The sequence below is a fragment of the Solea senegalensis genome, linkage group LG21 (assembly GCF_019176455.1).
Source record: "Solea senegalensis isolate Sse05_10M linkage group LG21, IFAPA_SoseM_1, whole genome shotgun sequence".
In the NCBI taxonomy this organism is placed as follows: Eukaryota; Metazoa; Chordata; class Actinopteri; order Pleuronectiformes; family Soleidae; genus Solea; species Solea senegalensis.
This window is the reverse complement of record NC_058040.1, coordinates 10,925,731-10,942,776: the sequence shown is the minus strand read 5'-3', so window position 1 is coordinate 10,942,776 and position 17,046 is coordinate 10,925,731. Positions and strand designations below refer to the sequence as shown.

General features: G+C 38.7%; 1 protein-coding gene across 6 annotated transcripts; it reads left to right on the top strand.

Moving 5' to 3' along the window:
* The first annotated feature begins 2,311 nt into the window (after positions 1-2,311).
* git2b (G protein-coupled receptor kinase interacting ArfGAP 2b) lies at positions 2,312-16,212 on the top strand. 6 transcript variants are annotated; one of them, XM_044012383.1, is made up of 21 exons: positions 2,312-2,555; positions 3,082-3,215; positions 4,129-4,241; positions 5,669-5,774; positions 6,077-6,163; positions 6,240-6,370; positions 7,217-7,311; positions 7,399-7,444; positions 7,677-7,682; positions 7,770-7,818; positions 7,956-8,028; positions 8,400-8,497; positions 8,972-9,083; positions 9,470-9,621; positions 9,715-9,867; positions 11,107-11,316; positions 11,496-11,585; positions 12,174-12,256; positions 12,619-12,774; positions 13,579-13,642; positions 14,701-16,212. In XM_044012383.1, exons 1-21 carry the CDS (start codon positions 2,504-2,506, stop codon positions 14,908-14,910), a joined length of 2,220 nt encoding a protein of 739 aa, XP_043868318.1. In that variant the 5' UTR covers positions 2,312-2,503; the 3' UTR covers positions 14,911-16,212. The 6 variants fall into 6 exon arrangements, with proteins under 6 accessions (XP_043868318.1, XP_043868317.1, XP_043868320.1 ...); XM_044012382.1 differs by having other exon boundaries at positions 7,767-7,818; XM_044012385.1 differs by lacking the exon at positions 7,677-7,682.
* Positions 16,213-17,046: the final 834 nt, after the last annotated feature.

Here is a 17,046-nt window from a genome sequence, read left to right as displayed (position 1 = left end):
CATTTTTACATTCAAACCATCAGGACCGGCTCTATGTAGTTTGGTGCTCTAGGGAAGATTGGGATTCAGGGGCCCCCCATTCGCTGTCACCCAACACACACATACACGCACGGTAGTGGTTTCTAAGCAACTCGTCAGACAAACAAAGAGGTGAAATATGTACAGTATGTGAATGTCAGACAGTCACTAATAGGGAACGTGAGCTAGGTTTAGATCGTCGTGAGACAGGTTAGTTTTACCCTACTGATGATGTGTTGTTGCAATAGTAACAACACATAATAAACAAGTCACACAAAAAGATACAAATATTCTGCATAGTAATAAATAATAGTAAATGGTAATAAAAAAATAAACATAATACATTCACTATACACACTCACTTTTTCTTTTTTCCATCTTAAGTATTATTATATTATAATATATAATAGTGTTGTCCTGCACCCCACAAGTAGATGCCACTCCAAGCGACCGCCTAAATGTCTGTAAAGTTGCCAAATATAGCGACAGTCACTAACTTGTCAACACCGCAGTTAGGTATGTTTGCTTTCTTTCTTTATATCCCTTTCTTTCCCCTGGCTTGGTTAATTGTGTCTCCGTTCGTGTGTCTGTTATTATATCTGTAATCTGTAATGTTTTTGTTGTAGCGGCGTAATAGCGCAACTCACAGTCCTGGCGAGTGAGGAAGGTCTGATTTTACTGCTATAATCCTCATAGTCCTGATGCCTGCACACAGATTCTGTGTCACAGAGCTGCAACAGGAGAAGATGTGTCTTCCTCACAGCAAGGATGAATTACTGAACATGGCCTACCGGGGGCCCAAGGGTTCAGGGGGCCCCATATCTTTGCTACTATGTTTTTCATCCTCGTATTTTAATGGGGCCCTAAAGCCACATAATGCTGTTTATGTTAAATGATATGTCTTAATAATGCCCCTCAATCATATACCACAGGTTATGTTATTCAACCCTGATAGCTGAAAGGGGCCCCTCAGTCAAATAACACCCATCAGGCTATGTTATCCACCTCTGATGTCTGATGAATAGGGCCCCCTCAATCATACTATTATTACATTTTTTATTACTAGCCAGGTATTACTTGACAAAAAGCAGATGAAGCTAGTGCATGACAACCACATTTTTTTGTCTTTGTGCAACTCGTCGATTTGTGCATGAGTGTGCAGGGGGGCCCTTTTTTAGTCTGTGCCCAGGGGCCCAGTGGCTCATAACCCGTCCCAGCCTCACAGCAGTGTCTGTGTCATTCATTGCAGCTCAGTTCATGACTGGTTTTACTTCCAGAAGCTTGTTTTTGAGCTTTAGATTAGAACTGTCTTTGATTCACTGCTGTGACGTGATGCTGAAAGTGTTTTAGTGGCAGAAGTTACATACTGGAGCTTTAATTGCCACCATAAGACTAATGAGAAATCATGTAGTCATTTACAAACATCCAGTGATGTAGGCTATGTTTTTGTTTTGAAGTCCTTTTTTTATTATGTAATGAACTGTGATGTTTGAGCAACCTTCTTTTGCCCTTATGAGTCGTGCAGTCAACCACAGTGACAAAGTCATGACCAGACTTGTTCCGAAATCAAGACCATGACACACATACACAGCACACACAGAATACAAAAAACAACAACAGTTAAACATGAACATTGACAACACAACCAATTCACTTAAAACATCTACAGTTGCCTTTTGACCAAGATTTAAATGTTGTAAAGATTGGAATGGGCATTTATTTGAAATGCGTTTGGGGTGAAAGGAAGTATTTAAGAACAGACACATATCGACCGGTGGATAGATGCCACCTAAAACTCACATATACACACCTGTAGTAGTTATACATAAAATGTAACATTATTACAGTTGAAAATCAGGGTTAAGGCTGCAACAATTATTCAGTTAATCAATTATTGATTGCTAAATGAATCGTCCACTATTTTGATAATCGATTAATCAGTTTGAGTGTTTTTTCAATAATTAAAACAAGATTTCTGATTTTTTAGCTTCTTAAATGTGAATATTTTCTAATTTCTTTGATCCATATAACAAAGACATCATTCATTATGTATTGTGTTATGTTCCTTTAATTCAATACAATATGTTCTTTTTTACTTGTTATATTTGAGTATATTTTACCCTGGTTGATGTACTTTTACTTGAGAGGAATACTTTAGTACTCTTTCCACCTATGCTCATTTGGGTGAGCTGGATGATACGGTCTGTTATCACGTGATAAGGCGTCGAAGGAGGCAAGGAAGGAAGCTGACAAGGAGGCAGAGAGGAGGCGGCAGTATGAGTGTTGGGATGGGACACCGCTTTGTTCAACAGTAGGGGAGGGAGGACAGACGCCAGACAGACACAGTTGCTTCGCTGTGCCCGCTGCAAACGCTAACATACAATTTGTCGGGGCGGATTAGCTTGTTTAATTTTTGTCCAGCTGTGTCAAAACACACCCCACGGACACTCGTCTTTCGTGGACACTGAGGATTTTCCATCGAGAGATGTCAAAGCGAGTACGAAGCAGAGAGGTCTGCGCTGATTGCAGTGCTCCGGGTATGATGTCAAACAGGCTAGCTGGAACGTTAGCCGCAGAGCTAACCACAGCTAGCTCTGAACTGCAACTTATCCAGTTCGCTAAGCTAGTTTATTTACAAACACACACAAATGATAATTAGCGGTTGCTACCTACACTGTGTGGTTAATAATTTGGGCGGTTGGAAATGTTCCGTGTCGTGGAAACATTTGTCGCGCCTATGTCTTGTCTGTGGAATCACATTGTACTTACTCGTCGTGCCTGAAATGTCTTTAATTAATGATGGTTGGTTCTGTCTTTCGTTAGCGCTGGTGTAGCTAAATTAGGTCCCGAGCTAACTTATTTGCGTGTGTTTGCATTTGAAAGCTAATATTTTAAAACACTAACATGATGGAGTTAATCTATGGCTGTCACATAGTACATATCCTTGGCTCATAGGAGTCGTTGAACTAAATCATAACTGTTAAATCGATTGTTGGGTGTATTGTTATGTGATTACCGTTAGTTTGTAAGTAGTAACTTTCAAATGTCTGCATGTTTTTGCAGAGCCACGCTGGGCCTCTGTCAACAGGGGTGTGTTAGTCTGCGATGAGTGCTGCAGCATCCATCGAGGTCTGGGGCGACACAGCTCTCAAGTCCGTCATCTGACCCATTCTCCGTGGCCACCGTCCCAGTTACAGGTGAGGAGACACTGGGACATAACCACCCAGGGTTGTCAACTTCCTGATGAGAAGATAAGACATAAATGTAGTCCCCTTCTCTACTCAGTTATACTGTTTACATAGTGCACTTTACACACATTGCACCCCCATGAACCTGATATGGACCGGTTCAGTTCAGTACGTACCTATTTTTTTTTTTTGCGTTTACATTAGGAATAGTACCAAAATAACTTTCCCCAACCTTTCCATTTTTTGGTACCCTTCCCTTGGGGTTCAGAGTATTGTTATGGAGCTAGACCCACAACGGTCAGCTGATTTGGCATCAAAAAACATCACTCCCTTGCGACCGGAGTTTCCTTTAAGGCATCAGTCTATTCTCATACATTGCTTGACGTCTTGTCGAAACGGCTACAAACTGAGTTGACAAAAAAAACCAAGCTGCTCCGTTGTTGTCCATTGTGTTGTTGTCTGCTATGTCGTGTTCAGTGCCATTGTTCATTGTCATCGCACTGGTACAACGTCACGCTACATATCTCACTGAGACTTCCAGAGCTTTACATTTTCATACTTAACTAAACGGAACAACATAATGATGGAAACATATTCTTGACTGCTACCTAACCTACCTATTGCCCATATGTAACAGTACATCTACCAAAACAAAGTTGTCATATAGTGTAATAGTTGTAATAGTGAAAGTCTTGTAAAATATTCTGTTATGTAAGTAAATAAATAAAAAATGAATCTGAACCTAAAAATGTAAAAAGTAATGATGTGAAAATTTTTTTTATGAATTTGGAGGAAAACTGTTTTGATGTTTATTATTATTGGTGGATAATGTACTGACCATATTATTACCACAATTGACCTGAACTACCTTATGGTTCATTTAATTGATTGAATTAATCTGTTTTGTGGTTCCATGTTTTAGATGGTCCAGACACTGTATGGCAATGGAGCTAATTCCATATGGGAGCATAGTCTTCTGGATCCTTCCTCCTCCGTGAGTGGGAAGCGTAAAGCAAATCCCCAGGACAGAGTTCAGTAAGTTTGTTTCAGATTTTTTTTATCTGTCAGTTCATATTTAGATATGCTTGTTTGCTCTTTTGATTCAAACTTATATAGATTTTCAGAGTTAAGGTCAGGGAACATTCATATTTGGTCCTCTGTACCAGAAATATGACTCATCGGTCTGTTGTAACTTGAACTTCAATTTTATTTGTATAGCACAATACAAATATGCATCACAATGTACATTATGTCAACAGAAATGGCTTCTTCCTACTCCTTTTTGGACATGTTTTTTATATATACATATATATATTTATATATATATGTGTATTTATTTCATTTTTTTCTTTTCCTCTTTTTTTGTATTATGTTCTCATGTTTTAAAGAATTTGCTGCTTTAACCGTATTACCTTTATTGCTTTACAATCATCACAATGTACCATAGCTCAAAAGATATAACAAAAACAGTGTCTATAAGGCCGAAATGTTTTTGTCGTCCTCCACTGTCCTCCACTGTCTGATATAAACACTGTCAAATTGGTGTTTGGATGGTGGAGTAAAGCTTACCCACATATAAACACAGTAGTGCTTAGTCCAATCCAGATCAAATGCATTCAGTCACCAGACAGATGCAGACAGTGTACGCATTGCACCAAACACAGCTATCATCTTTGTCAGATACATCTCATCCACCTCAATGGTTACAGGAAGTTTCCCAAGGGGTTGCAGAGCCTTCTGAGGAAATAAACCTTACTTTAAAAAAAAATAAAAAGGTCCCTTCAACTTTCTCAGGAACTGAACATGGCAGAGATTGTAGCTGCTTCAACTTGTACCCTGCTTCACACACATAACAAGGAAATATTGTAGCGTTCATATTTATGCCACAACATTAATGTGGTAACTGGTTTCACTGTTGTGGCCGATCCCTTTATTTTTAACTTGTTTAAGCCACACAGATACGAAAAATTTGCGAACCAACAAAATACATTTAAAATCACATTGCTGGTTAAGAATGAAGTTGTTCGAAACAGGCCGCACATTTGCAGTCATATGTCACAACCAGTCAGTCACAGGTTTTATTAACTTTAAAATCAAACTCAGGTTTTCTCTTAACTGTGCTGTACTCTGTTCAGAGCTAGAGTTGGTTGTATGATGGTGAGGAAGGATCAACACTATGAGTTCTGATGTGAGTTTGTAACTCTAATTGCATATAGGAGGCCAGGTTCTGAAAAGTGGTGGTCTAGTAAAAGTCTTTGTGTTCTCTTGAATGGCGTGGCAGCAAGATTGCAGGGTCAGGCATTCTCTGGTGTGGTATTTATGACTGGATAATGGTAGAAATAAGTCACTGTACATTCATACTTTTGGCTGCAAATATGGCTGTGTCTTGTAGGATGTGGTATTCATTATTTCCAGTGTCTTTTATTTGGATTTGAGCATCTTTTGTTGTTTTTTGTTTACAGTCCCAACAAGACAGAGTTCATCAAGGCTAAATATCAGATGTTGGCATATGTTCATCGAATGCCCTGTCGGGAAGATGATAGTGTAACCGCAAAAGACCTCAGCAAGGTGAGAAATCCCTTCATTGTCTCAACATTTACCTTTATTTTCCTTTCCTGCTGGATTTGTACAGTCCTGTATTGTTCAAAAATAATTAGATAACAAGTGGGGCTAATATGTACTATGAATGTTCTGCAGTTTGTATGATTAACATTAACCTAATTTATGAAGAGAAAGGCCTCTATAATGAATATACAAACTTTAAATTGCCAATCTGTTATCATATAGAAACATAGAAATAAAAATGTGTTTTCAGTAGGATAATCAATCAATCACATCACTCACAAGTCACTATGTTGATCTCCTTTCAGCAACTACACTCCAGTGTTCGCACTGGAAACCTGGAGACCTGCCTTCGACTCTTATCTTTGGGAGCACAGGCCAACTTCTTCCATCCAGTAGGTCTAACGGTATTAAAATTTTGAGTTGTTGTCGTGCTAATGTTCACGCATATGTTGTTTTTTGGAATCACAGGAGAAGGGAAACACCCCACTACACATAGCAGCAAAAGCAGGCCAGGTGTTGCAGGCAGAAGTGTTGGCAGTTTATGGAGCTGATCCCGGTGCTCTGGACTCCACTGGAAAGACCCCCATTGATTATGCGAGGTAAGATAGGCTCTGTATTTATACGTATGAACACTTTCTATAATGTAACTAACGTCTTAATAATGGAGATGTTGCATTGTGAAACCCATTTTGAGGCACTGTCTTGTATTAACAGTCAGAGTATGGAAAGTTCATGGGCTGCGTCTGTGCCCCATTATGTCTGAGAAGCTCAGGACTGTGTAATCTAATTTCACAGTGTTGCTGACATAGAAAATAAATACTTCATTACATTTGTTGTGGTTACACAGTCGTGTAGCTGTAAGCCCAACTCACTGGTGACTGTGCTGTCGGAAATGATACACATCCTCTGGAGATTTAAACAAGTTAGGGAAAAGAACTGACCTGCTGCTTATGTGTACTTCTTAAGTTACAGACACATTAATGAGAATATTGCACATTGGCATTTTAAAGGAAATGTGTTATGTAACAAAATCATAGCTGCCAGCTGAAATGGCTAAAATATTTAACATTCTTTGCATTGTAGTGGACATTAGACACAGACACCAGTTGCATTTTGTTAGTCTAATTTAATAAGAGTATGACTAATGTATACAGGAAGGGAAGGAAAGATTCTGTGGTAAAGCAGTTTTAGCTGACTCATTGCACAATTTGGAACAAAGAGCCATAAATAAAATAGAAAAATAGAAAAAGATGGTGTCAACATTGCTCAGCAATTTAACTGTCCAAACATGGATGTATTTATTAGTCACCATAGCCAATGAGCACCTTCCATCTTTTAAATTCTAAATGTACTTCAATCCACTCCCACCTGAGGCATTCTTTTAGCTTCTGCTGCAGAGTGTTGCATTTCTGAAACATTACCTTATTTCTTCCTAATCTGTGCAGACAAGCTGGGCACCAGGAGCTGGCAGAGCGGCTAGTGGAGATTCAGTATGAACTCACTGACCGGTTAACATTTTACCTTTGTGGAAGAAGACCCGGTGAGTACATTGTGTACGTCAGGCACAACTGCTGTGTAGCATATGTGTATCCTGTGGTAATGACTTACTGTCGTTTTCTTATTGTAGATCACAGAAATGGGCAACACTTCATCATTCCACAGATGGCAGACAGGTAAAACCTATGATCCAAGTTGTAATAATTATCATATGTATTATTAAGTGAAGCTGGGATCTTGTAATGCATATAAATCATTACCAAGTGATTGATATCATCTGTTCCATTGGGCCCCTGGCTACCATGTAAAGCAATTTACTATTGTATTGATGTATATTTAAGACAGCATGATACACATTCACAATATAGTTACAATCCTATTTTTCCTGTGCTGCATTGGATGGATAAGAAATAAGTAAGTTTACTATTTGCCACCTTGTTCGTGTGGACTTTGATGAGCAGCAAAATTAAACAATTTATTTGTTTGTTTTGTCCAAAGCAGTCTGGATTTGTCAGAGTTTGCAAAAGCCGCGAAGAAAAAGCTTCAGTCGGTGAGATATTTTTTTTATTTTATATTTTATTTTTATGATCTGCTTCCTGTGAGTTCTTATGTGTAATACTGTATTTTGTTCTGTTTTCTGCTTGGTTGTTTTAAAACTGCAAGATGAAATTCTTTACTTTGTTGTAGCTAAGTAACCATCAGTTTGAAGAACTTGCCATGGATGTTTATGATGAAGTGGACAGAAGAGAAACGGATGCAGGTGCAACCCAAGAATTAAAAATAAAATATATATGTATATATGTATGTATATATATATATATATATATATATATATATATATACATATATATGTGTATATATATATATGTATATATATATATATATATATATATATATATATATATATATATATGTATATATATATATGTATATATATATATATATATATATATACATATACACATATGTGTATATATATATATATGTATATATATATGTATGTATATATATATATATGTGTATATATATATATATATATATATATATATATATATATATATATATGTATATATAGGTTATATGACATGATGTATGTCTGCATTTCAATGTCTTTTATATTGTGTTTTTCAGTGTGGTTGGCCACTCAGAACCACAGTACTCTTGTAACGGATACTACGGTTGTACCTTTTCTGCCTGTCAATCCGGAGTACTCCTCTACAAGAAACCAGGCAAGGGATTATAACATAATTGCCGCGTGGTCAATATAAATTAGACGATAATTAGAGCTGAAACAATTAATTAATTAATTGATTATTAATCGATTAATAAATTAATCTGCAACTATTCGATTCATCGATTTGAAGCTTTTTTCATGATTAAAACAATATCTCCGATTGTTTAAGCTTCTTAAATGTGAATATTTTCTTAATTTCTTTGCTCTGGATAACAAAGAAATCCTTAAAAGTTAATCATTTTGGTTTATGGATAAAACAAGACATTTGAGACATTTGTCATAATTTCCAGGTTTGATGAACACCGATCAACTTTTTTTTAGGTTTTCTGATATTTTATGGACCAAGCGATTAATTGAGAAAATAATCGACAGATTAATCGATTATGAAAATAATCGTTAGTTGCAGCTCTAATGATAATTTACATTTGGTCTCTGTTGTGTTTTTGATTGAGTTTTTCTTTTGTTGCAGGGTCGTCAAAAATTGGCAAGGTTCAGTGCTCACGAATTTGCCACCTTGGTGATTGATATTCTAACTGATGCTAAACGGCGTCAGTGGGGCAATTCCTGCGACAGTCCCAAAGGTAGAATTTGTTGTTATGTTTTTTTTTTATTATTTATGTTAGCAGAACTTAAATTTCCCTGCTAAAGTATTTGAGGTATTTGTTGTTAAATGTTGTCTTTTATTAAGTGCAGACTTTTGTATACATTTTGTATCATAACAGTTTTGTATCCTCATCGGTTTTAAAAGGTAAAGTTACTGATGTTATTATATGTCCCGTACTACCTCACGGCCTGTTTTCTTCTTGGCAAACTCTCAGATGTTCAGGTTTATAAAGAAGAGCCACTCCTGATTTCTGGATTCAGTTGAAGAAAATGAAATTGGTTTCTTAGCTGTTTGATTTAAACTGCTGTCGACAACCAGGTTTTGTTTCATCTCTGCTCCTTTGATCTTGTATTCTTTCTTCAGAGAATGTTGAGCTTATTCTTCAAGGCATAGACAGCCGTCACAACAGCGAGAGCCAAGACAACGATCAGCCAGATTACGACAGCGTGGCATCAGATGAAGACCCGATCCAAGAGGCCACTTGCGGAGACAGCTGCAATGACGGAAGGACCAAGGTTGATATTTAATTTGATCCTGCTACAATTAACATTTGCAGCACATCATTTGTCACTTTTTAAATGTGTAAAATGAAATGTGTTGTCCTGCAGAGCTCGGAGTCATCTGACCTTTCTGATGGACCAATCACAGTGCAGGAATTTATGGAGGTGAAGAGCGCGCTCACCGCATCAGAAGCCAAAATACAACAGCTTCTCAAAGTCAACTGTCACCTAAGTGAAGAGCTGCGGTCGATGCAGAGCAAGGTTAGTGAATTTACACATTGTGGGTCTGCACTGCTGATTTTTTACTTTACACATCTTTATTTGCAGTTTGTATTTATATTTTTCATATTAATATTACAAGATCCATAAAAACTGGTCCACTGCACTCGATTGATGACATTTACATAGTTTGATCCTCATTGCCAGATTCCTGTGACATTCTTGTGACATTATTTCAAAGGTTAATTTGATGCCTCCTCCTAATTTAAAAATATGCTGTGTATGAATCATGCTGGGTAGTTCCAGGAAAGACTTATAAATTATAAATTATTAAAATTTCCATAGCAATTCTACATCACTTAGGCACAAGAGAAAATGGCTCCTCTGTTGCTGGATAAGTGACATTCTTGTGGTGATAGTAAATAATCACCGCAGGAATCTGTTGTCCTGCTCAGCAAAATAGGAGTTAATGGTGATGGTCCTGTGTGAACTCAAACAGAGTATAAATAGAGGGGTCCATGTCAGAAATACTTATCCATAACCACATGAGAAGAGCATCATCATCCACCGTCAAAATCTGCACAAGCGTCAAACAGAGACACCTACATGTGATTTATTAGTTTTTACAAGTATTGAAGTGTGAATGTGATACCAAGAACTATCAACTCGGTGCTTACCAGTAAACTGGCTCCACAACATTCCTACAAGGAGCTGAGAGAGAAGTTCAACATTCAGTTCCTCTTGTAAAGGAACAGTGTTTAAAATGTATCAGTGTTTATCGGTGAAGTTGTTGATGTTTGAAGTTGAGTATCCTATTCCTCACTCTTCCTTTCCAACTGTTTTTTCCAGCCATATTTAAATCATTTCACCCAGTTTTACACACCGGACCTTACTTTCATGTATTTCCTAATTAGTAATATGGTAGTATGTAGTTTAGAATTTTTGTCAACTTTGCATATTATTTGCATTATAACATTGATCTGAATCTCTTGGTTTCGAAATGTGCTATGAAGTGTTTTTCATGTAAATAAAGGCAACCACCTGTGCAGCAGTTTCTCAGGTGTTGTTGTCAACACAAAGTGTCAGCACTTCACCAGCCTTTTGTTGTGAGAAAAACTTTGAAGGGGAGGTGAAGATGAACTCCACACAGAATCATTTCTTTTCTCCTGGAGGCTTACCTGCCTTCCACTCTATTATTGATGTCTGGCTGAGCTTTTGTAAGCAGATCGCCCTAACCCCCCCCAGCTAATGTTGCATTGAAAGATATTTTGTTCTCCCCAGCTGAACTCTCTGCAGACTGAAAACACAACACTCCGATGGCAGACCCCAAGTGGACAACAGCACCTCCAGGGGCCGTGTGGTCGACACCCGCCCCGCGGAGGCCGTGCCCTGTCAATGTATGAGACGGGTTCTACTCCAAGGCAGATCTCCCACCGGGTAGAATCCGCACGCCATGAAGATGGAGTCATTTTACAACCCTTCCCAACCAATGTAAGCACAGGAACACCAGTGATTCCACTGGATTGTCCTCACAAGACCGATAATGATAATGATGCCTGGCTTGGTGCTGGTGTTGGTTTTTCATTCATTCATTTATTCATTCATTCATTCAGTCAGTCATTCATTGCATCGCAAAAGAGTATGCTCAACTTGGTTTGACCCCTTTCTAGATTGGGAGGGGTCCTTTGGGGACGGCCGCTTCCTCCCTCCCTACCTTCCCCTCTTCCCTGTCCTGGTCGTGGGATGAGAGATCTCGAAGGGTTAAGTACCGAAGTTCCCCTCGGTTTAGAGGCAGCTCAAGGGGACGGTGGAAACTGTCCCTTTGCTTGACCCCACAGTCTTCTCTATCCTGACCTGTGTCTTTTAAACTGCTTTTTTTAATCAATAGAGTGTGCCTGCATGCACCACCGTGCCTCTGATGCAACAACTCCAGTCTTTTTCTCTGCAGTGAACTTCATGCAAAGCTTCTGCTTTTTCTAGTAAACCTGAGAAAGCCTTTTGAATAACCCGTCGGCAGGGTTAGTTTATTATCAAAGAACGATAAAATGGCTCATCATGATGAGCTAATGAGCTGTAATCAATAATAACAACAGAAGACACAGTTTACATCTTTGCATCTACTAATTGCATCCACTGCAGTACGCACTATTGCACCACAATGACCTGGTTTGTGTATCTCCTCTTCTTCTCCGTATTTGCTTAAACAATTCAAATGTATGACAGAGTGATTATGGCTTTGTGTGCAGAAATGCATGATTCTGACTTTCTTTTTGCTTACAGTTGCCCCTGGAATGAGCCTGCAATTAACACTGTGTTTGGTTGACGTTAATCCTCTGATGTCTCTATAGGGCTGTAGTTTGGAAGGACGGAGTACCATGCTGGAGCATGATTCTGACACCACGCCCAACCACTCTGAAATGGAGGGGACTAGGTAATACAACTTTCCATCTTCGTGTCCAAAATAATTTCTCACTGTATTGCACTTTTATAATACAGTCAGGAAAGCTGACCAATTGCTCCTTCAGATAATTATCTTTTTAAAATAATGCTGTACAAGAACTCTGATATTAATTAATCTGGGAAATGTTTATTCCTTTTTCTGGTGCTACAGAAACACACTGAATTGAAGTCGTAATTTCTGGACTAACATTAAATCACTTAATTCACTTTTTTAATATAGAACCACAATTATTTTTAACTGGAACAGTAACCACGACCTTGTACATCGTCTTGTCTTAATGCTCTTCAGTTCATATAACAGATTGATGACTTATTTTTGCTTTACATTTGTAGAAGCCTTCGTCCAGCCTCTGATGCTATGGAAGCAGAGGCTGAAGGTGAGGAAGATGCCACCCTGCCATGCACAGAGGATGTCATCTGCAAGACAGAGCAGATCACCAAGAACATACAGGAGCTTCTGAGAGCCGCCCAGGAGACCAAAAACCAAAGGTAATTCATGATTATACAATTAAAAAAAATTTTTTCCCTTCACTCTAGCTAACTGGTATGTGTTTTTCACTGAGTTGCATGGAAAATGCATTTAGTCGCATTATTATTAAAAGAAAACTTGTTCCACAGACTGGGATTCACTGACTTTTACCCATGTAGATTGGCCTCATTTTGAAACTGTGCATCTGATGACGGGCAGGCCTTGTGTCTTTAAATGCAGCTGACAGGAAACAAGCATCACAAAAACACATGTTCCCCCATGACTTGCCAAATCCACTGTGACTTAGTCTAGCTACGGAGGTTTCCTGTATTCACCGGTAGTTTTAATATTGTGAGTTTTTGTAGTTGCACATTACTGTTATTAATTTCCCTCTGCTTTTATCATAATGGGGAAAACATTATCCACTTTCCTCATGTTACTTTTTTAAACATTGATTGTCAAGTTAAAGCCCTTTTGGTATCAAACTGAGGCAGTGAACAGTAATGTATTTATCTCTGGTCTAATGCAGGCTGCCACAACTTGACTTTTGGCTTGTGCTGTTGCTCATGTAATACTAACAGCCAAATTACATTTCCTGAAGTTGTGTAAACATCAGTGCCACAACAGCAGAAATTAATAGTAAATAGCATGTGAACAATAATGTGAAGTGTGGTAGTCATTTTTGGCACAAGGAATTTTACCTCAGGCTCTCCTTTTTGAGGTTTTTGACTGGGAATGTTTGTGGTTTGTGTTAGAACCAGTGTTCCCATATGTGGCACGTGACCGGTTCATTCTAGTCATTCTTTTGTCTCCATCTCAAACAGCTTTCTGCCTTGCTCTGAAAAGATTTGCGTGGCTGTAACGGAGATGGCTGCCCTGTTTCCCAAGGTAAGATGACTCCCACCATCAGCTTGGTGTCCCCTCCCCCAAGTAATTAAAGGGTGTGATGTTTGTTTGGAAACAGCTAGAGGGCATCTACAATGACTTGTCTTCATTCAGCACATTTACATGACATTAGGAAAAAAAAGACGTCATGTGAGTCATTGAAACTGTACTAAATCGACTTTCTCAAATACGCCCAGATAAGGATTCCACCAATCGGTCGTAACGATATGGTCCACAATCATGTGTATTTCCATTGTAAAATGTTAGAAAGGGTAGCAAAAAATGCCTGTCTCGACTGTCCCAGTTTTTGGCACCCTTCTGTAGGGTTATCAAGCACAGTGGTGTCGACTTTGTCAACAGAATAATAACTTTTGTGTAACAGTAGTCACAACTGTCTCTCAAAAGAAGCTTGTCCTCTTCTTGTGATAAACAGCCGCATGCCAAGAAGAAACAACACAGATTGCTGGGTGTCCTCCATTGTTGCTCTTTGTTTACTGTGTCACCCGCTTCTTTTTGGTGGAATTTATTGGCGAGGCACACTGTACGCTATGTGTATTATGTAAATAGCTACGTAATTTACATATCCAGCAGACACACCCCGTATTGGAAACACAAGTCAGATCAAAATGTTCTGCTCCTAACCACACCGTGATGAACTGTACTGTATTGCTGGGTGGAAACTATGGGGAGTAGAATTATTACTACTACTACTGCTGCTTCAGTCTGACTCAAGCTACTTGGTCTTTGACCAGGAAATAATAGAAGTCGGTACACTGAAGAAGACAAAAACAACAGTGAGAAAAACATGGCTAAATCCAGACTGATACATTTTTAAACTGAGGAGACCAGGACAGTTGCTGTCGTCAGTTGTAAACGCAGTAGTTGAGCTACAGCCGCGGCTAGACTCTACTCCATGTATATTGCTTTTCATAGTTTAATGTTCAACATTATTGATTTGAATGCTTTCTGTTTACAAACACACACATCGTCAATGAGCCACTGTTAAAAATGTCATGTCAGTTATGTGTCAGGTCTTCATCGTCCCTCTTTGCCCCCAACAGAGGCCGTCCTCGGAGACCGTGCGAGCGTCTCTGTGTCTGCTCACGTTGAGTGCCAGTCGGCTGCACGGGGAGTGCCAGAAGGCTGCAGATCACAGTCCCTGCCCCTCGGACATCCAGCTCGTCACTCAGCAGGTCATCCAGTGCGCCTATGACATTGCCAAAGCTGCCAAGCAACTTGTCACTGTGACAACCAAAGAAAATAACAACTAGAACCCAAAGATCTGAAGCGCCCAAAACACAGTTTGTCAATGATGTTACTCATCAGTTGATGCCATTTTCCCCCCCCCATAGTAATCAGTGGGAAACCTTTTACATACATTCCTTGAGAAATGTGTACAGAAAAATATACAATGCAAAATTATTGATCACTCAGAAGCTTTATTCTTTAGTGTTTGTTCCGGCACGGCAATATGGAGTAAACAAATCCGATCAAATTAGTTACGACCCTTAACCTCACATAGTTTATCAGTTTAATCCACACAATTTCTAATAGTGCAATGTTGTGTGTGTGTCTATATAAAACAGCAATCATCAAAACAAGCAGTTCAGCGTTTTACTTCAGTGAACACCAGAGTAGATCAGCTGTTATTTTTGAGTATGTAAGACACCTGGCATTGAGGAACAGAACACATGGACTGTAATCTACTTCAGTGACATCAGTTTATTTTACTTAAGCCATTTATATTTGTTTTTTGTTTTGTTTGTTTGTTTGATGCAATGCCAGTTATGTAGAGTCCAAATGTTTGTTCAGTAAACAAAGTGATTATGAGAAAAAGTGTTCAAAAATAGAACAACACGTGAGTACTAAGAGTGTGATCTTAAATTCCATCCAGTTTCTTCACTCTGGGTGAAGGTGTGATTATACGCAACATTTCAAAAGTGTTTTTGGATTTGTAATGTTACAGCTGTTCTTCTTGTGTGTGTGTGTGTATATGAGTGTGCGTGTGTGTGTGTGTGAGAGAGAGACAGCCCTGTCTGACATCCATTTCAAATCACTTTTACTATCATTATGCAAATATATAAGATGTATATGTATCCATGTAATTCTCTATCAGAAATAACCCAAATGCTATACTATTTATAAACTGTATGTCATACCTCCAAGAAAATATCATTGTTTATTTTCATAAGCTTTTTGTTTAACACGATGTTCCACGCAGGCTAATGTTTGTTCTGAGGTCTGGGACGTCTCAGCTGGCAGTTAGTTACGGGCAACTTGTGATTTCTGTTTATTCAGTGTGGTGCTGTAACTCTGGTGTTTTTTTTCGATGCTGCCTGAGGTCAATTACGTACTGCCACGGTTTACAGTGAAACCTTCAATGTGCCCTCCGAGTGAGAGAAAACTGTTTGTAGATCCTGGGTCTAATGTGTCACTCATTGCTGTGAGATGAGTCTGAGCCTTGGGTGGAAAGAGGACTAGAATACTACACATAACAGTGTTTGAATGTACAGTATTTGTTGAATTGTTTTTACTAATTTACATGTAATTGGCATTAAACAGCCACTGAAGCATCCTGTCTGTGACATGTTAACAATGATTAATCAGCCTCATTTCACAAGCTGTTCCTCTCATGTTCCGTGGTATTCTCCAAACTGAAAGTGGAGAACAGCTTTTCTTTCATGAGCCTTGCTAATGCCAACCTACGCTACCATTTTTGCCAAGAGTTTTGATTCATTTACCATAAAGCAGGTTACATTGGTATTGCTCATAGCTGACTATAATTTCTGTTTATTACATTACGTTTTCAGTCACCATTTTTCCCCTCAATCAAGTCCTTTTTTACGAGCGTCTTCAGTTGCATCTCAGTCAGGGATTTTATCACATTCTTCTAAGGATTTTTCCAAGCGTTGTAAGTTTACTCAACTATGCATGTCTCGTAAAGCGATCTGAGGAGTGAATCGGCCGTTCAGATTTCCTTGTGGTTAACCGCCAAGAACTTGAGTTTTCTTTATTTCAGTGACGCATTGGTGCAGTTCTCATTTTAATGAGCTTTTAAAGCAAGACAGTGTGACCAGCCAGACATCCACAGTCGCCACAACGGCCGGAAAAATGTGAAAGCTTAAATTGTTATGAAAAGAATTGAGGAAGATGAGAATTATCATTGCATACTGTTCATTATACAGTAACATCAGTCTGAAGTTTAATAGCCAGCACAAGCTAGTGGACATACCAGTCCAATTATGGCAATTGTCAGTGTGATGAATTCAGCAATGGTTCATTTCATTGCCTATAAATTCAGGGATAAAAATGTAAGAGGAAAACGTTTTATTAAATTTCAAAAGTTAGTTCATATGTTAAAGCTGCAGTAGGCAGCTGGTAACATCTCATCAGATTAGCACAAGTGG

What these genes read in the sequence shown, in the direction of transcription:
- git2b (XM_044012382.1), top strand. Translation starts at nt 2,504, where the DNA reads ATGTCAAAGCGAGTACGAAGCAGAGAGGTCTGCGCTGATTGCAGTGCT. An exon ending in CGCTGATTGCAGTGCTCCGG is followed by an intron (nt 2,556 to 3,081) that starts GTATGATGTCAA and finishes ATGTTTTTGCAG; the next exon opens with AGCCACGCTGGGCCTCTGTC. An exon ending in CCTTTGTGGAAGAAGACCCG is followed by an intron (nt 7,312 to 7,398) that starts GTGAGTACATTG and finishes TTCTTATTGTAG; the next exon opens with ATCACAGAAATGGGCAACAC.